This window comes from Acanthopagrus latus, chromosome 8, assembly GCF_904848185.1.
Source record: "Acanthopagrus latus isolate v.2019 chromosome 8, fAcaLat1.1, whole genome shotgun sequence".
Lineage (NCBI taxonomy): Eukaryota > Metazoa > Chordata > Actinopteri > Spariformes > Sparidae > Acanthopagrus > Acanthopagrus latus.
The window spans coordinates 18,416,940-18,436,144 of NC_051046.1; the positions used below are offsets into that span (position 1 = coordinate 18,416,940).

Below are 19,205 nucleotides of genomic sequence, written 5' to 3' on the forward strand. Positions count from 1 at the left end.
CACACACCAGCACACACGTGTCTTCGCATGCAGACCTGTAAGCACCCACTGAGAACGCTGTGTGTTTGTGTCTTCTATCTTTAAGAGAGCCAGTTTTGGACCTTTTGAGGGCACGTGGATTTGTTCCTTGTTTTTCATGTCTGGATAAAACTCAAGAACAAGACTTTCACAAGTAGAGCAGATGTAGTTCAGCCTCCAGGTTAAAATTGATTCCAACCAAGTGTGGACTAGGTTCAAATAAGGATTTAGTCAGGTGTAAGTAGAGGGAACACATTTTCACATTGTTTTTTAATTTACAGATTACAGATTTCCATTCAGAATAATACATTTTAAAATGGCTAGTTGTTTTAAAGAAGGATTTTGATCAAGTTTATTGATTTGTTAGGGCTCAAAGATTAAATTTCCCATAATTTTAGGATTCAAATCAAGTATGGACCAGGATTATATATAAGATATAAGATATTTGGCAGGTAAAAGTAGATGTTTAGATCAAACTCAGATTCAGTGGTAAGACTAAAATTCAGATTGGGTTAAACGGAATACAACGCATTTAATTTGACACGTTTCACAACAAAAATAATGTGTACACCAGACAGATTTTTGTTTTTTAACTCAAAGATTTAGACCCAGAAAAACACTAACTACCTTTAAACAAAGATACGAACAGATATACTAACACTTTGCCTTCACTGGAGTCAGTGTTGTGAAAGGAAGGTCCTCACTAGTATTTTAACATAAAAGGGGTTTGAGTGTGTGCATGTGTGGGAGAATGCGCGCATGACTGAATGCGCAGAGCTGGGTGTAAAATAAAATGTGTGTTCTAAACATGGCAAGGACTATTTATAGTCCCTTCAATTATTGAGAGCCGGATTCTACTCTTTTCTACTTCAAAGCCATCACACCCACCCCCAGCACCTCAACACACATACTGGACTGATGGGAGGGGGCGCAGTTTTGATGCAGACGCGTAGACGGCTAAGGAGGCACGTTTGTGAGTGTGTGTGTGTATTTCTAAATGTAGACGCCAGATCGCAGGCTAAAATTACCCCTCGTTCTCTCTGTTTTGGTACAGATATAGGTGAACACAAATAGAAAGACGATGGGAAAAGGAAGGAGAGGAGGATGGAGAGGATAAATGGGATGAATGAGTGGGTGAGGAATGAATGGAACATGAGAGCACAGATTGGGAGAAGGTACGATTGGATTTTAAAGATGCAACAGAAGCTTTGCATTGAGAAAAATAAGACATGTGAAGCAGTAGTCTGCGGTGCACAAGTATGCCTCACTAAATCATGTTTAATCTGTGTAAATCAAGTTTAGAGATGTTGCCACCACAAAGATATATGAAGTCGTGACTCTTTCAAGTCAAACTGTCTAACTGTACTACTGAAGAAACATGTATTCAACACTAGCGTATCATCACATCCCAATCAAATGTGAATGTTTCCAAAAGCCACATTATTTGTTTCAGAACACCAGTCTCAGGTTTCCCACAAAACAGGAGCGGTGAATGCAGTGTAACTAGTGCAATGTTGTACACAAACAAGAGACAAAAGATCATACTTCCATACAAGTTTATGATAAAAATCCAATGAAACAACATCATTGATTCATACAAAGTAGCATAGTCAGCCAATCCAACTTAAGCTCTAATAAAAAAAGAAACCAAGATTAAATAAAAAGGTAGAAAGTAATGCATTCATCAACATATCGCAAAACAAGAGGATCTTTTCCTACAACAATCTGACCAAAAATATTTATCAGTTACAACTTGGCAGTCTTTTGTTCCACAAAAATACACAGAACAGTATTTTTTTTAATTAAAGAAAAAAATCCATATAGATTTACTACAACTACCGCTTGGCCAAGAGGAACACTGGGAGTAAATGTTAAAAATTCTGAGTCCCTTGAGTGATATTCTGAAGACAAGAAACCAAACCCCGGACCCCTCCAAAAAACAAAACAAATCGTGATGTGTCAGTTGGGAAAGTGAAAAAGGCGCCGAGACAAGTAAAAAAAAAAAAAGGAAGAGTAGGTGACAAATAGTCCATCTTGGTGTGGAGAAGATCTTGATGCGATGCAGTTCAATGAGCAATCTGTACTGTGTGTGTCTTTTAATAGATTCGACCTCGGCTCCTGCCACCTCTGGCACCAAAGCCTCGTCCTCGGCCGCCCCTGAATCCACCACGCTGCTCTATAGTAGAAAAAACAAAACAGTACATTATAACCCTTTATATCATTACCACTTTTATATGTATTGCTGTGAGTAGTTTTAAAAATACAACACACAAATGCACATATCTAAAAAAAAAAAAAATCCGGAATTCCAAACATAATTTCAAATTTGATCAAATGTGTTTGACTGGCATCATGATGCATTTAGTTTCAAGGTCCACAAAACATTTAGCAAGATTCACAGAAAAACAGTGTAGTAGTATTCTATATACAAGTAGATGGGAACTTGTGTAAAAATGTTTAAAAAAAAAAGAAAAAACAACTGAAAGACAATATTAAATGGCTCCACACAGCTTGCCCAAAGTTATCTCAAGCCCAGAGCTCCAAAGTAGATTTGAAAAGATTTTGTTGACACTGTTTCATAAGCCAAAATCTTCACTGTAGCTACTGAGCTAGAAGCGGTTGTAAATTCATTTCAAATCAATTTGGTATATCAGGGCTTCCTGAAACTTGGATTATGCTGGTTTACCTGTATGGAGCCATTTTCTGCCATTTTTTTGTTTTTTACATTTTAAAACAAGTCCCCATCTAATTCAGTTTTGCTGGGAAACTCCAGAAATGCTTAGTGGACTACAACACTTCACCTGACTTTCCATGACTAAATTAAAATTTTTGGGTTAACTGTTCCTTTGAATACACAATTTTCTTGTCTCATCATCATCATCATCATCAATCATCATCTTATGGCTCTGAAGCACACCATGCAGCAATGCATGTGGACATTTATAGGCAAAGAGATAATCTTATCAATCATATCATTATGCAGATTAACAATGGAGACATGGATTATGCTGCAGGTGTATTTTGAATCAGAGCTGACTATAGTTGCTGTCCTCTAAGGATGAGGGTTCAAAGTGTCCAGAACTACCTTCACACCTACATTTCAAATGTGTCTACTTCCACAGAAAGTGAAGGTTTCCCTTGAACTTTGTGCCAAATCAAAGTCGTTAAACACACGTGGGATTAGGAAACAGTAACTGTAGCTACGAATGAGTCTAAAAAACAAAAGTGTGGTATGAAATAAATTATAGGTGAACATGCCTCACAAAAGTGTTAATAAAAATGTGCAGAAAAGGAAAATGCCACAGAGTGCTCCTCACCATAGTTAAAATTGCCAATGGTGGCGCTGTACTTGCCGCTGGGGGGATTATAGATTTGCCGTGCGTCCCTCCGGGATTGAGGAGAGATCTGTTTTTTTGTGCTTCCGCTGGAGCCCATCTCCTCACCTGAGGGGCGCTTGGGCCTAAAAACGTAAAGAAAGAAGATGAAGATGAGGAAAGGTGATGGAAGGGATTTCTATCACCTCTAACGACAGTCAGCTCTGGTGACAAGAAATGGGCGCAGACTTACGCTACTGCCTCCGTCTTCTGGACAGGTTTCCAGGACAGAGTTACTGTGCTCTTGAATGACGGGGGATTGTGGAAGAGATCCTGGAATGAAAATAAAGATTGGAGAAATATATTTTGAAAAATGTTTCTATTACAACACAGAGTTTATGATTTATGATCCAGATTTACTAAATGACCAGAAAATAGAAACCATGTACATAGTAATACAACCGTTCTTGTCATAAATACTTCCCTTGTAAAATATCAAAGTCTTTATTGACGCTTACACGGTAAAAGAAAGGTGCTCAGTTATTTTTGTGTAACGGAATTATTGTTGTCAGGTGATTCTGCTTCACCTGAACAAGAATAAATGATGTGGGGGATATATTGCAGCCCATCTCAAAAACAGTTCTGTACACAATTTGAGCAGAAGTCTGGATATAAACTGAATATGTAAAGATGTGTGCTGCAAAATTTGGGGGACTGATTTTTTAAAATATGTACTCTTATTCAGAATATGATGTCAACAAGTCAACACAACTCATGAATACTCCATAAACACCCGTTTGGAACATTTCACAGGTAAACGGGTTTACTGGTAGCAGGTGATAGTATCATGATTGGGTATGAAAGGGGCATCCTCGAAAGGCTCAGGCATAAACAAGCAAGGATGGGCCAGGGTTCAACACACGACTGTATAAGGGATATGATTACATGGTTCGAGGAACACTTCATAAAACAGTTAATTTATAGATAATTGCATCCTGCTTTTATTTACATTTTACACAGCATGCCAACCACACTTTTTTTTTTAAAGTTGGAACACTGGGGTTATATTTAATACAGCCTTGTTGCGTTGCATTGTAATACTTCATACAAGTGTTCTTAATTTTCTGGTCACTCAGTGTCAATGACAAACCCCCTACCTTGATGAGGACGTTGATGTTGTTTGTGATCTTGAGAGCAACCACTTTGATCTTGTTCTGATTACAGACAAAAGACAAGTTAGTATATTTGAGACATTTGACAGCAGAAAGGCACACAAAGCAACTATGCTCATGCATGAAGGTCCTACTTATGCTGCGCAAACTTAAGTTGAAAGTATTTGTTACCTCTTCTGTCTTAAGAGCATCTCCCGTCTTGCCTTGCAGTGCTACTCGCAGTTGTCTGATGTAAACCTGCAGGCCCCTGGCAAAATACTGTAACCTGTAAGACAAGGCACGTTCAGTTGCATTGGAAAGGCATTTTGGGATAAAATGACCAAAAGAGAATTTTTCTGTAAATTTAGCAAAACCATCAAACACACCCGACATGTTCAAAATGACACTTCAGTTGCATCATTAAATTTAACTACACCATTCTTTCACCTGATCTTAAAGTCTTTTAGTTGCTCAGCATCCACTTTGTCGATGAGGAAGTCAGGCAGCTTCTTGCCCAGCTGGTGGAAGCTGAAGAGGAGACACTCCACGTAGCTGAACTGCAGTTTGGGTTCCTCATTTGCAGAGTTCTCCCCATTCTCCACTTCTTCTGGTGGCAGAGGCATGAACTCCTATACAAACAAAAACAATCGTGATTTGTCAGTTGGAAAAAACTCTTGACAGGAATAGTTAAATAAATATAAAATAAACTTAAATATGAAGGTGCTAAAAAGGAAAGGTTGTTGGTTCAAAATACCCAGAACAAATGGGACAATCTGATTATGTATTCTAAGGCAGAAAATGAATCCTCAGCTGGCTGGGGTCCAGGGTAAAAAGCTGACTTAGAAGACCAGCATGTAACATGTATGTGTCCAACAATATTACTGTGAAGCAAGGAAAGACTAAAAGAAGCACCATGTCTGGAAATGGAGCCAGCTGAAAAACTGCCAATGTATATTTTGATTATTAAGCGCATTTGTATTCCTCCATGTACAAAAACAACAACAACAACAACAACAACAACAACAACAGGACAATCCGTTCTCACCAGCAGCTTGGTAAACAGCATGTTGAGGTTGGGCTCCAGCTTGTCCATGTCTCCACAGAACGGACTCATCTCAGCCAGCAGCTTCAGCACCTACACACGCACACACAGACACACAAATACACACACAGCTTTAGCAGAGCCCCTCACACAGTGTAATGTGCATTGCTAATGAGAAACAGTGTTGCGTGGGGGCAGACTAATGACCCATTAACAACATGCAGTTGGCTGACACCTCTGACAGGTGGCTGCCATGCTGACTTTGTTTACTACTACAACCGCTCACCAAATGTCAGACATTAAGAATATCGACCTCACACCAGTGGCCATATTCATCGGGCCTCTCAAGTGCTGATTCGGACTAAATAAATCCAGGTCGTCATATGTCTGATAAAAATACTGGCTAGTTGTTGTTTGTTTTTGGTTTTTTTTACTGGGCTTCAGGGTTGCAAAGTTGGAGGAATCGCTGGTTCTTGAAGTGTGGTTCCCCCATTCTGTAGTCTAATGTTTATTCTTTTTCCAAAGTGTAGATTTACCTAGAACTGGACATTATGCAAAAGTTGCAACCATTAGGTTATGATAACGGTGACTGACTATCATTGATAAAGATATCAAAAAACGTGGTATTACAAACCTGCTCAAGGACCAAGTGTGATCAATAAATAAAAGCAAGAAAGTCCTCATTTCAGTGAAAACAGAACTCACCTCCAACTGAATGTCCAGTTCAGCCACAGGACTTGTCAGGGTGCTGAGGTTGGGTAGGACGTGTTCACAGAAGTAGGTTACAAAACGTGTGGAATGGACATTTTTCTACAAGGTGGGAGAGAAAATGATTAATGATAATGATTAATTCACATTTTTCAAATTACAGTAAACAGTGATTACACGTCATAAGGTAGGCCTGTAGACGGACAAAAAGCGCAGTGTGCAAAGATTTATCCATTAGTTGATTTAATATGCAATTAAACATTTATGTTGTCGTCGCTCATGCAAAAATGCAAAACACTTTTTGGTTCCAGCTTTTCAAATATGATGATCTTCTGCTTTTCTTTATCTTGAGTAATAGTAAACAGAATATTTTCACATAAAATTCAAAGATGCACCATTAGGCTTTCATGGTGAGAGAACTTTACTGAAATTCCTGCTTATTAAGCATTCACTAGTTTGGCTGCTGAAATGCTTATGAATGTTCAGTTCTTATTATTAAAATAATTTTGCACAACATCGATACAAATAATTCTTAAATTTAAAATTTTATTTAAATTTTTAAAAAATTAAAAAGGGATGCAAAAGTAATGAAAATCTAACTTCTAGTCCAGCACAACAGTGGTTTCTGTTATATCTTAAAACATTACTGATCAGTGAACTTGGTTGATGTAGAGGTGCAGTGGTTGTACTCACAGAGAACAGGGGCAAAGCCTGGCGTGTGCACTGCAGCAGGCGGTCAACAGTGTCTGGGTCAGCTGGGTTGAGGGCCTGCTCCAGGAAAGCCTGCTCCACCACCAGCTCCACCAGCTGCTGTCGCCCATTCACGGTCTGCAGCACCCGCAGGCCAGAAACTAAACGCATCAACAGCACAAACTCCTCTCCAGTCACATCCTCCAGCACCTGAGCAGACAGCCAAAATAAGAATGATATGGTTAAAAACAACGAGTACGTTTTTTTAACACAGTCCAGAGATGTACAATGTTTGAACTAAATTTGACAAAGTATCAGTCAGGTAATGCATAAGTTAAAAGCTCATCTCCAAGTTTGTTATAAATGGGGCGGGAGTAACTGATGTGGTAACAACTTCACAAATCAGTTTCACTTCTTTAGAAAATGAATGCAAAGATAATCAATTCTACACTATGTTCGAACCTTCTTTGTCTCTGCAAAGACGTAGTCCTCCACCTCCTTTGTCATGACGTCCTCTGGAAGGGTCTTCAATTTGCCAGACAGAAACTTGATGGCCCTTTCCCTCACAATGTCCTCACCTTGCAGGATCTGAGAGAAGAGGCCTCCAAGGGTACCTAAACAATGTGTCAATGCAAGTACAGGATTACAAATGGGATGACAAACTTATTATTTAAATTAAACATACCACTTCAGATCTGCTAGCTGCAATTGTGGAATGCAATATTCATAAAAGGGCAGTTCACACAGAGTTTCCTGTTGACATATAGTTGAAAAAGCCTGTAATGAGACAACATGGGTCATTCTCAGCAAGCAGAATGAAATCTCACTCATACGTATCCTAAGGAGGGAGATTAAGAACATTATCTCAGTGTCCTGTGTCAAGCACACAAAGGCATCATTTGGCTCCACAGTGGAGCAAAACAATACTCACCTCTTGCATCGATCTTGAAGATAGAAACAAGTGCTGCATTCACTTGGTTGAACTCTGCTGTGTCATCTGAAAGTACAGACATTAACACACATTTCAGTTGACATTCTTGAGAATGAAAATTTTTACAAAATCAGAGACCAATCTGCAGTTTAGAATGACAGGTAAATCAGATTTTCAAGAAACTGAAACCATTACACTGACCTAAACCTCAACAGCTTTAAACCAAACCAATCTGTTAAGTAGTTTGGATAAACAAATAAAAATACCCTAATAGGATAATTACATCCCCTAAGTGTGTAATTTGAGGCATCAAATACCTGTTTGAAGGAGCTGGGTGAGAATATCTGCAACTCTGAGGATGTTCTCACCAGTTGCAAACCGTGGGAGCTCTTTGATGGCCTGCCGCCGAATCTGGGTGAAGACAAGTACACATTCACATGAGTGGGTTGTTATGATGGGATAAAAATGACTTGTAAATCCATACAGTCACTGGAAGAAGGTCCACATCAACCAAGGAACATACAAGCTATTTTTTAACATAGTGAAGTTAAAGATCAAGACTAACTACCATTGCGTCAATTAGATAGAACCCTCTGTTCTTTAACACTTACCGACACATCCTCATCTTCACAAAGATCAAGCTGAGCATTAATTGCTGCATCTGCCATTTCTGGGAAGCTGCTGAAGAACTTCGGGATGAACTGCGCTGCCAGGCGCTTCTCCTTCGGGCCACCCTTCACGCCATTTAAGATGACCTGGTAAGCATCTTTGTGCTGTAAAATATGGACAATACATGAGTAAAAATGGGCAAGACACACAACTCTAGCATCACAATTGGATTCATGCAAATCCTAACAATATTATAAGATGTGGGTGGGAGAAACTTTCTAATCTGAAAGGGCAATGCTGGTGGTATCAAGGTTATTCATGCTCAACTGGGAGTCTGGGAATCAATAACAGAAAACCCCAGTACAAACCAGGGTAGTTAGGTTTTAAAAACATGATAAAATAATAATAATAATAGGCTCCAATGAAATTACTTTGTGGGCAATCATTTGCTACTACAGACTTAAGGACACAAAATCTCAGGATCTGTGGCATTGATTTTTCTGTGTTTTTAAAATACTTTTTGTCTGTTGAGTCCAACGTAAGTATGATCAAAAAAGCTCAAATAATAGTTGAAAACAAGCCAACGAGTTTCTGATACGCACGAAGACTGTGTGGTTTCAAACTCATGTCACCTAAAAACAGAAGGGGCCCCTTTTATTATAGGAGAGGTACATCAATTTAACAGACCTGGATTAAACATGGCAGTTTAATACCATGTAAACGTTAATAATGTGCTTTTTGTTTCGATAAATTAAAATCAGCTTTGAGATGAATTTATCAAAATTTCCAAACACCAGATAACATGCTCATATCTACAATCAACTTCAAGAAAAAAAACATTGAAAGACAAGTATAGCAGTGAATTGAAGTCAACAGCCAAGGCTTAATCGAGTTGCCCTATTTCAAAATGAATGAAAATGAGTTCGCTAGTAAAACAAAATAAATATGAGCGTTTGGTTGAAACATGATGTATCTCGAGCTAGTACCGCCTATCGTTGGGGTCACTATGGCGAGGCCATTAACATTACCGCGGTCACTATGCTAATGTTACGTTCGCTAGCTACAGTTAGCCTAGCATAGCACGCACACAACAATGTTATGTCAACAAAGTTAACAACAGTGGAAGTTAAATGAGATACAACGGTAAAGAAATAAAAATGCTCGCTAAACCAGTGTTTAAAAATGAGCGCATATGCATCTGTTTACCTGGCTGATGTTGTCCTTACTGGCGTCAGCAAGGAGCCCGTAGTTACGATACAGATCCTCGATAGTGACCGCCATCAGCGTGCGTCCGGGTGCCTGCCGCTCACAGATAAGACCGCCGATAAAAACGCAGACGAAAATCTCGGATCACTTTTGTGCCGTTTCAAACGACTACAACACAAACAACGCCGTACTATCGGAAAATACAATTTTCGGAAAAGGGACGGGGAGATGAAATTTCGAGAAGCCCGTGAATGAATACCCCCCCACGGTCTGTCTTCCCGCAATCACTGGTGTGCTGGCTAAAATGCTACGGAACAATGAGTACAGCGCATGGGCAGGTTTAACCAACCGCCTGAGGAGTTACTACACACGTGACCGCGAGTATGCGCTGATATGGTGCGCAGTAAAATCACTCGTGATGCCGCTATGTTCAAGTGACATGTAACTAACTATTGACACAACTCTCTTTGACTTCACTACATTTATCTTATTTTTGGACTTTATGTAAATGATGTATTCTTGTTATGTTACAGTGTTCCCATATATTTATAGTTATATATTTTTAATAATGGTTAGGTAATCTGACATATGACAGATGCCTATAATTTTCTAAAATGTGTTTGTTGGATTTATCTTTTTAGGAAGCTACAACCTGAGCGATACTGGATCATTGGGGCCAATACCAATACTGATATAAGGGATTAAAATAATGCAGTTATTGGCCATTATATCTATAGTGACTATACACACACACTTTTTTGCAATGATTTCATAGGACAAGAATGGATAAATCAAAACAGAAAGTCAGTGCAAACACTTTTATTGAACTAATTAGTTGCAACAACAATTCTGTACAAGTAATTTTACTTCCAGTTAAAGGTGGGGTGAGCCATTATGGTGAAGATGGTTGATTGTTGAGTCTCATTCATAGGTCGTCAAACACCAACAACACAGGAATGAGTTTCAACACTTAAGTATCTTTCTCCAAAATCAATCACCCCACATTTAGGTTTCTGACATACAATGCTGAAACACAAGGAAGCTCTAGATCCAAGACATGTGGTTTCATAGGAATCTGATTCCTGCTCCAAACTGGACCCCGTCACATATCCTGCAAAGACCGGAGGAAATTGGACAAAATGGATATCAGAGCAATCCAAGAATCTGATCATCTTTGGCACATACATGCTTCCTGAAAATGCATGTGTATATAATGTTATCATGTGTGTCTATGTGATTGTAGCAAGAAGGATTGTGTTTAATGGGACAGGATCTGCCTCCCAACTTGACAGAACAAGGTCATGACATTGCTCAATATTTACTGTATTTGGATTAATCAGCCCTTGAGTATATTTCACACATTTAGACAAATGTGTGAGTTACAAGGCATAAGATAAAGAGGCTCATCTATATAGTTTTAATGTGATTGATCTTTTGTCAACTAAAGTGCAAGCCATTAGACATCAAGTTTACTTAGTGTGTCCACAATAAGTGACATTCAAAATCACTTACATAAACCAAGTTGACCTAATCCACCTACCTGTCTCCACTCTGGACTCCCATGGGAATGCAGTAGTTCAGCTCAAGCCTGGCAATGTTCCCTAAACGCAGCACTATGCCCAGTCCATATGACCAACGGATGCATTCTGCCAGTTTCTTCAAATGTGCTTGTGGCCCCTGACCTGAAAACAAGCATCAACCTCAGCCAGACAGAAGTCAAGGGCATCTGCTTCACTAAAACACCTCGCACCAAGCCTGAACTAGAAAACTGAAAGTCACCCAATTATAACAAACAACACTGTCATAAATGCCAAGGTCTGGTCTATAAAACATGAACTTTTAATGGTCTTTACATTCATGGTCTGTTTCAAAACTACTCACCATAGTTGAGGTTACAAAGGTTTCCTGCATTAAGGAAGAAGTGTGTTCTGAAGAGGTCACCAAAGCCCCCCCTGCCTGGTCTGAAGGGTAGAGGAGTGTAGAGGTGGAGGCCCCCAGCCCAGTAGCCCTCTCCTCCCAGGTAGTCGCCTGCCATACCAGTAATACCAGCACAGAACCTTACAATTAGCCATTAAACTTCAGTGTGGTTACCAAGCAGCTCAGCCAAGTTAATATCTCACCTTCACTCTGTGGGCCCATACTGTACATACTGAACCCCCTAATACTGGTGGGGCCACCAAGATAGAACCTTTGAGGAAACAAAAGACACACAAATCGTAAAATACACAATACATTCACGAGCTGTCTATTAATCAATGAAAGAACCCTTGAGTTAATTTTGTTGTTTTAATCAGTTTTTAAATTAATTTAGTTGTTTGTTTGTGTAAAGTGATTAAACTATTTTTGATTACAATTTCCAAGGATATAATACAATGTCCATCTCAATAAATCCACTTTGAAATCATAGAAAGAAAGAGGCCCTTTATAGTCATTGGACTTGACAAACATTGTCTTCAGTATCAAAACAACCCAGTTACAGCTGTCTTGACATCGATGGGTACACTGTAAACAGGAACTGCTAATAGCTACTTTGGCATACTTTTAGCGGTGCCAATTTGTGTGCAAGATTAAACAAAAGTAGTTTTAAAAAAAACAGGGCCAAAGCTCTATTTTGTCTGATGAGACCCATAATGTCTAACCTCTGATCTTGGTAATGGTAATAGGGTGGCGTGCTGTGTTTCTGTACCTGTCTGCTATGCTTGTTGGTTTGTCACCAATGGGCAGGAGCAACCCGCCCCACAATGAGGCAGAAAGGACCTGGAAGAGAAAGTCAAATAATTTAACAGAAACAGAAAAACTAGCCAAATGTCAAGTTATTTTTCTTTAACATAAAAAGGGAGCCTGTCTTAAAAAAGACTACACCAAGATTAATAAAAATGAGTCTGTTGTAAATTCAGGTACTTTGTCTTCTCACAAACCATGCTCATACAAATGTGGGTATACTGCTTGAATGACTTACTTTGCACTTAATTGTTGCACAAAAAATTATCTAAACCCAGAAAATAGTCCAATACTCCTTTATCCTCTATTTTCTACTTACTGGCAAAGTAAAAACTGCATAAAGTTAAACAACACTAAATGGCCACTAATGAGATAATTTGCCAAAATGCTGAAGCTGAAAAATCATCTCACTGAATCCCAGAAGAGTGTTTTGTTGAGCTGGATCTCAAAGTCTTCCTTCAGGAAACTGGCGTCTCCCCCAGTGTAACCAGCAAGTTCCTAGAAAACCACAACACAAAACATCAAATAGGTTTCCAAGTTCAGTCATATAGCATTTGCAAAAGTGTCAAACAACAAACCTGATGGATCTTCAACAGGCCACCTTTCTTGGGAAGGATGGAAGAGTTTCTGGTGTCGATGACCATAGAATGCTGTAAAACAAAAAAGCACAATTCCCACAACTACTTTTGAAAACTTTTTCATACAGTTTTCAGTTATAACTAGTCATTGTAACTTGTGCAAAAATCTTTTATCAACAGTTATTTCAAATGATGTAAAGTCCTCAATGTAAAATGGGAGACAAATACCGAAAGTGAGGACTTGAGTGAATGACCGCTCTCCTCCCGGACGGCAAATGAGGCAGTGCGAGCCAGACAGCCCAGCTCTCTCCACACTCCCTCCCACTTCAGCGTTTGGCTGGTCTTCCATACCGGAAACTGTGGGTGGTAAATTGGTAATGAAACACCAGTTTATTACTTTTATTTTGTACAGATTTTATGCAGTAAATGAGCATAGAAATAGAAAAAATAATCGCGATGTGAAAGCCTGCAAATGACTTTAATGGGTCAGCCTTTTTCATCATCCATCCATAAATGATATGTAATATTAGTGTAAGACATATGGTCAAAAACGTAATAAAAAGAAACCTAAATATGTTAATACATGTGCAAAGAGCCAAAAAATTAGAACAATGTTTTTAAGAACAAGATTTTTTAAATTGCACAAAATGTGAAAGAAACAGACAGATAAATAGAAGTATAAGTATTTACGCTCATTTCCGCAGAGACGCCTCGATCCGTCTCCCTCAGTGAACTCCATGGAAACTGACCTGTTACTTTGTACATGTTGAGAGAGATACTGAAAGCAAAGGAAGACAAGAAATAGAAGGTCAATACCCTGATTACTAAATACACCTGTTACTACATAGGTTACCTTGGCCCATATCTAAAGTTGAAGAACCACGAGTCATCTAAACTGCCTAATGTCACCACCATGCTACTGATCTGATTAACTGCTAGCAAAAGTACCATAGTCACACATGCATACCATGTATCAAGTTGATCAGACCTAAAAGTAAATGTATTTTAGGAATGTCTTACTTGCGTTCAAAGTGTCCTGGTTGAGGTTTGAAAAAGGACAGGCCGTAGGATGTCTCTTTGGTGCCGTAGGAGAACTGGAAGGTCATTTTCTCTGCCCGACCAAGTACGTTGGGTAACTTAAGGCCCAGTACCTAAATCAAAATGGGTCAGTTGATTAGGTTTTTCATTCTGTATTTAGAGGCTAATAAACAAATAACAATGTCAAGTGTTAAAAGAAATCTTGAATCAATATGTCTACAAAATAAATGCATAAAAAACACAAAAAAATACATTTATTTGGGTCAAGCTGAAATACATTTGACAGTATGAAGATTAGATCCAAATCATTAAGTAGATAGTGGCATGAGCCATCATAGTGCTCACCATGCTTCCTTCATTGTTTCCAACCATGGTGTTGTAGCTGCCCGTCATCCGTCTCAGCTCAGTGACTTCAAACGTCACATCGAGGCCATTAGGAAGAGCATCCTCGCCTAAACAGAAAAGAACACGAACATTTCTTTATCTTATGCTAAGTTTAAAACAATGACATATGTAACATTACTAACTTGGTTTCACAGCTCAACAGAGAAAATATATAACTAGAATGAATACATTCATCTGGACAGTGCCTTTGTGTACTAATGCATTTTTCAAGACCGGTCACCTCGCGATGTGTCAATAACAACTTCGACTCTTCTGAAGATACCGAGACGCAGCAGCTTCTGTCGGGCCTCGTGGGACCTTCGCATCACCTGCACAATAGATCGAACCATGTGTGGATGCCAGGAACCACTACTTGCAAGCATAAATTGAACAAGTATCAATTAGTTCAGCTACAGTTTTAACATGCACCTACATCAATCAAGTTTTTTGCCCGGAAGACCTCAGAGATTTCATAAGTCAACAGGTCCTCCTTGGTTCTTCCGAGCCCATCTATGTGCACTCGTTGAACAACAACCTGAAGAACAGGAGGCACAGACAGCCTTAGAAACATTATCCAACAAAGAACACAGGTCTGGCAATGTTAGATTCCCACTGAAGAAAGCTGGGTTATAATTACTGTCTTGAACAAAACAAATCTTACATCCTTGTTTTCAAGAACCTCTTGTTTTGGCTGCTGCTCAATCTCTGGGGCCTCAATGTCATCAGCATGAACTCCAAGCTCTGGCCCATGCATGGGCAGAGGGTCCAGGCTCTACAGCACAGAATATGAGAAAACATATAATCACAATCAAAGTACTGGAACAACGGGACATTTTAGGGGTTCACAATGACCCGAAAAGGATATTACATTTGTTAAATTACACACATCTTACACATGTTTGGTGATTTTACTCTAATTTACATAAGTAATACATTTCTATCTTACATATTTCTATTGTATACAAGTTTGTAATTTATGATCTTCACTTTTTATTTGTGTATCTAGGCACATTAAGTCTATGCCTGCTGTATGTAATGTGCTATGTAAATAAACCTGACTTACTCTGAAACTAATCCAGTTCTACACCTAGGAATGTATTCTTCTCCAAAACAATGAATTATAGTAAATCAGAAATTAGAAATAATAATAAATGCTCTGCAGCTGTCAGGGATTGCAACTAATGATGATTTTTACTGCTGCTTGATTATGTTTTTCCTTTATTCAATCATTAATTAGTTGGTCTGTAAAATGTGAGAGAAAGAAATGTTAAATGAATATAGACTGTGGTTTACTTGTTTACAATTATATAGAACAGAAAAAATCAGCAAATCGTCACATTTTCACATTAATGAAGTGTGAAATGTGGTGAGGAAAATGGAGAATGTTGCATGGGGAATGGGACTGGATAAATAATTAATAAAACATGTGTGAAAGGGAATTAAAAAAAATAAATAGAATAAGCAGATAAACAGAGAGCTTGCAGAATAACATTTAGAGAGTTTAAATTTGTTTTCACAGCTTTTTAACCAAATGATTAGAGGATAATGGAAATATACAGAAATCTACAGGCCCATTTCTTTAACGCTCCATTCTAATCATTTAGCGCACTATAATATTTTTTCTAGTTAGATCCTTGACTAGTTTGGCTCTGGCTACAGCCCTGTAAAGAATAATGGATCAGAAAACCGAGCAAGTAAACTGCAGCAAACAGCACGAGTACTGCAGTAGGCACAAGTGGAGCTTCCTGCAGGCAGACTACAGTAAGGAGCCGAGCCACTAGCATGTGTCATTACTGTCTTTAATGTTCATCTAACTGCTTCACACCAGAGAGTCTTTACGTTTTAATGGCAACATTGAAAACTCGCAGCCATGTTTAGCAGAGAAGTAATTCAGTTTCTTATCAGAGAGCTGAATGCCTGAGCCTTGTTGGACCTTGTTGAATGTACAGTGAGGGCCTTTTCCCGCAGCACAGCAGCTCAGATAAACCCACTGGACACAGAGAGGTCAAAGTACTAGCTAACACGGTCACCGGACTTCTCCTTACCCTGGCGTGGACGGTGCCCATGCTGAGCACCGTAGGGCGCTGTCCCGGAAAATGTAGGCGAAACTTTGTGCGGGGGTATGAAGACTAATTTATTTAACCTACAAGTAACCGGAGAATGGCAGTGAAGCTCCGTATAAGGAGGCAGCTATGTCACTTCCTGGCCACGCCCTCTGCGGGGGTGCATTCAACACAACAACGCTGCAAAAGAAGGAAAAAGTATACAACATAAAAGAATAAAAAATGCACAACCACTATATTGAATGATCTGTTATTGTTATTATGATGTTATATGTAATTAAATGACATGTATCGCATTTATTTTAAAGGTGCACTATGTAGCTTTGGGGAAGATTAAGGAAGATTAATCAGAGGAGAAAAATCTTTGAGTGATTTTTTTTATGATTAAGTAAACTAAATAAACAACAATTTCATACTTTTCATACTTGTATGTGTTTACATTGAGTGGACTCTACCGCAAACCACTCAAAGTCTCAGTTTACATCCATGCAGCTGTGATGGCAAGATGGACTAAAAAAGTTGAGGGTTCATTTAATAGTCATTTTAAACTACCAGGGTTTTAGAATGAAATTTGTGTTGACAGATTCTTCCACCTGAGCTGTGGATCTCTGCAGCTCCCCCAGAGTTACCATGAGCCTCTTGGCTCATGGTAACTAAAGGGGGTGAATACTTTTGCAAGCCACTGTAGAAAGTGTGTTTGTGTGTGACTTGAGGTGCGAACCCTAAATAATCCTTAGGCTAATGCTGAGGAGTACACCAAAGAATCTTCTTGTATTTTTGAGACCTCTTACTACTGACTTACTACTACTTAATACTGACAAACAGTGTGAGATTAAACCACTTGGAAAGAATCTTGTCTTGTGTCAATATAAAGGTAGAAAAGGAAAATCACCCAGAGTTGGGATGCAATGCTAGGATGTAGACTTCAGATGTATAAACCTTTTGTTCTCTGTTATCCTAATTCTCTGAGAGCTCCTGATAATGCCTTGATATACAAATGTTGACTTAAGCGCAAAAAATAAACTGAAATGCATGCATCAATGACAATGAAGCTGCCTGAATCTGCCTGAAGAAAGTTTATTAACAATTATAATTAAAAATCTGGTCATTTTACAAAACACAGCTCCACAAAAATCCTAGTCCCAATGATAACACACAAATGCATTTCATTGTATCAAGTTCACTGTTTTTCCCAGTATGTTGCTGAGCATCTCTGCAGGCCTTGGGTCCTGCAACAACAAAATGCAGCAAAAATTGATTTCAAAATAAGGTGAATTTTATAATTCTGATTACTTCTGTCTTCACTGTACTGAGCTAATTTTACAAGCTGCTCTTACGCTTCTGTAATGAAAGTCTCACGTGATATTCTGTCTTCATTTACACCTTTAGGACATTCATTAATGTCTTTAATTCCCAGTGTGGTAAGAGCTGTGGGGAAAAAAATGCTCTGTGAGTATTTGTTTTAGTTCCACAGTTGTTATTTTTTTAGAGAAAAAAAAAATTATGAGTGAATGAACAAATTATTATATGCATATGACATTTTACAATAATTATTGGTTTAAATGCAGAAAGACTGAATTATTACAAATAACTGGATGAAGATATCTTCAAACTAGATTGCCAATATCATATTCGGACGCTGCTTAAATGTCTGAACACTGTGCAATGACAATAAAAAGGATTCTGATACTGATTTAATCATATTGAGAGTGCCTCTCCCCTCAAGATAGCCCCATGTCCTGTGCTTACCATGCTTGTATTGGGCAAAAGTGATGTACTTTTGATTAGCGGGGTCCAGTATGCCGAAAACTGTGTCCAGGTCGGTGTTGTTGAACAGATTTGGCCCTCTCACATCACTCTGACCAGAAATCTTTAGCTGTTCCAGCTGCTCAATGAGAAACTCTCTGGGATTCTCTGAATCAAAGAATAAATTACAATAAATCACTGTGTTAATCATTAAAATGTGTGTGTTTCTGGTGTTTCAATTATGAAACAAACAGGAGAAAGTTTGTATATTGGTTATAATAGGGTTGCCGGGATATCATCAGAATAATGTCTAATAAGAACAATATCTAGCATAGACAAAACTTATGTTCTATTTAAATACACTTTATGGTCACTATCAACATATAAGTATGTCCAGGGAAAGAAATGTTGCCCCTGTGTAAGTAACCTCAAACTGTTACACACATCACTATTATCTCAAAGAGCAGTAAGCCTACTGCTGAATGTCTAGCTACACCTGTTATGTTGGGGTAGCTCGTCTATGTTTGGTTTAACATCTAGCATGAGGAGAGTCAGAAGGAAAATTATCCTAACCCAGCACCCAGTATTCAGTTAAATAAACTCAGATTTTTGACGGAGAAGACAACCAAAAACTTGCTGTGGTCTAACTATTACCTGTGGCATGTGCGTTTTAATCAGAGCTAACTAGTTTGCTAGCTGCTACCTCGCGTTTTTCACCACGTAACGTTACGGTGCTCTATCTATAAGAGACAAGAAGTAAAATCTAACCAGGTCTGTGAAAGAAGAGCATGCTGGTTAGGTTGTCCATGAGCTCCATGATTCTGTGTTTTTTAAGATAATCTGCAGCGTCTCTCTCTCTCTGCGTCGCCATCTTTAACGCTTCACTTTGTTTGAACTTGTTGCTATGATACGCGAACACGTACCGCGCGGGTCTGTTGTCGTGTAGACTCGTGAGGTCCCTCACTGTCGGACTGTTGGTAGATCTTAAACTACTTTTAACTAAGAT

General features: G+C 38.8%; 3 protein-coding genes across 5 annotated transcripts; all 3 read right to left on the reverse strand.

The window, feature by feature from the left end:
- Nucleotides 1–1,557: 1,557 nt before the first annotated feature.
- On the reverse strand, nt 1,558–9,996 carry api5 (apoptosis inhibitor 5). 2 transcript variants are annotated; one of them, XM_037106279.1, is made up of 14 exons: nt 9,670–9,996; nt 8,466–8,627; nt 8,172–8,265; nt 7,855–7,920; nt 7,386–7,537; nt 6,927–7,133; nt 6,231–6,335; nt 5,529–5,618; nt 4,931–5,112; nt 4,676–4,769; nt 4,490–4,546; nt 3,586–3,665; nt 3,372–3,478; nt 1,558–2,194 (listed from the first exon to the last, which is right to left on the reverse strand). In XM_037106279.1, exons 1-14 carry the CDS (start codon nt 9,742–9,744, stop codon nt 2,115–2,117), a joined length of 1,551 nt encoding a protein of 516 aa, XP_036962174.1. In that variant the 5' UTR covers nt 9,745–9,996; the 3' UTR covers nt 1,558–2,114. The 2 variants fall into 2 exon arrangements, with proteins under 2 accessions (XP_036962174.1, XP_036962173.1); XM_037106278.1 differs by having other exon boundaries at nt 3,336–3,478; nt 9,670–9,994.
- A 476-nt stretch (nt 9,997–10,472) lies between these two features.
- Nucleotides 10,473–16,612, reverse strand: samm50 (SAMM50 sorting and assembly machinery component). Of its 2 annotated transcripts, none has more exons than XM_037106281.1 (15): nt 16,436–16,612; nt 15,052–15,162; nt 14,824–14,925; nt 14,632–14,719; nt 14,352–14,458; nt 13,989–14,119; nt 13,659–13,746; nt 13,197–13,325; nt 12,969–13,040; nt 12,802–12,888; nt 12,356–12,426; nt 11,790–11,857; nt 11,551–11,706; nt 11,210–11,351; nt 10,473–10,780 (listed from the first exon to the last, which is right to left on the reverse strand). In XM_037106281.1, exons 1-15 carry the CDS (start codon nt 16,454–16,456, stop codon nt 10,735–10,737), a joined length of 1,419 nt encoding a protein of 472 aa, XP_036962176.1. In that variant the 5' UTR covers nt 16,457–16,612; the 3' UTR covers nt 10,473–10,734. The 2 variants fall into 2 exon arrangements, with proteins under 2 accessions (XP_036962176.1, XP_036962177.1); XM_037106282.1 differs by having other exon boundaries at nt 11,551–11,697; nt 16,436–16,610.
- An 898-nt stretch (nt 16,613–17,510) lies between these two features.
- Nucleotides 17,511–19,125, reverse strand: si:dkey-42p14.3 (EF-hand calcium-binding domain-containing protein 10). The gene is made up of 4 exons (XM_037106299.1): nt 18,968–19,125; nt 18,203–18,367; nt 17,813–17,881; nt 17,511–17,682 (listed from the first exon to the last, which is right to left on the reverse strand). The coding sequence occupies exons 1-4, from the start codon at nt 19,068–19,070 to the stop codon at nt 17,564–17,566; spliced, it is 456 nt and encodes a 151-aa protein (XP_036962194.1). The 5' UTR covers nt 19,071–19,125; the 3' UTR covers nt 17,511–17,563.
- Between the last annotated feature and the right edge of the window lie 80 nt (nt 19,126–19,205).

What these genes read in the sequence shown, in the direction of transcription:
- si:dkey-42p14.3 (XM_037106299.1), bottom strand. Translation starts at nt 19,070, where the DNA reads ATGGCGACGCAGAGAGAGAGAGACGCTGCAGATTATCTTAAAAAACAC. An exon ending in GCTCTTCTTTCACAGACCTG is followed by an intron (nt 18,368 to 18,967) that starts GTTAGATTTTAC and finishes TCTTTGATTCAG; the next exon opens with AGAATCCCAGAGAGTTTCTC. An exon ending in AAATGAAGACAGAATATCAC is followed by an intron (nt 17,683 to 17,812) that starts GTGAGACTTTCA and finishes TTGTTGTTGCAG; the next exon opens with GACCCAAGGCCTGCAGAGAT.
- samm50 (XM_037106281.1), bottom strand. Translation starts at nt 16,456, where the DNA reads ATGGGCACCGTCCACGCCAGG. An exon ending in GCGTCTCTGCGGAAATGAGC is followed by an intron (nt 13,326 to 13,658) that starts GTAAATACTTAT and finishes TACCACCCACAG; the next exon opens with TTTCCGGTATGGAAGACCAG. An exon ending in AAACACTCTTCTGGGATTCA is followed by an intron (nt 12,427 to 12,801) that starts GTGAGATGATTT and finishes TTTCTCTTCCAG; the next exon opens with GTCCTTTCTGCCTCATTGTG.
- api5 (XM_037106278.1), bottom strand. Translation starts at nt 9,744, where the DNA reads ATGGCGGTCACTATCGAGGATCTGTATCGTAACTACGGGCTCCTTGCT. An exon ending in CACCCAGCTCCTTCAAACAG is followed by an intron (nt 7,921 to 8,171) that starts GTATTTGATGCC and finishes CTGTACTTTCAG; the next exon opens with ATGACACAGCAGAGTTCAAC. An exon ending in CTAAAAGACTTTAAGATCAG is followed by an intron (nt 4,770 to 4,930) that starts GTGAAAGAATGG and finishes CTTGTCTTACAG; the next exon opens with GTTACAGTATTTTGCCAGGG.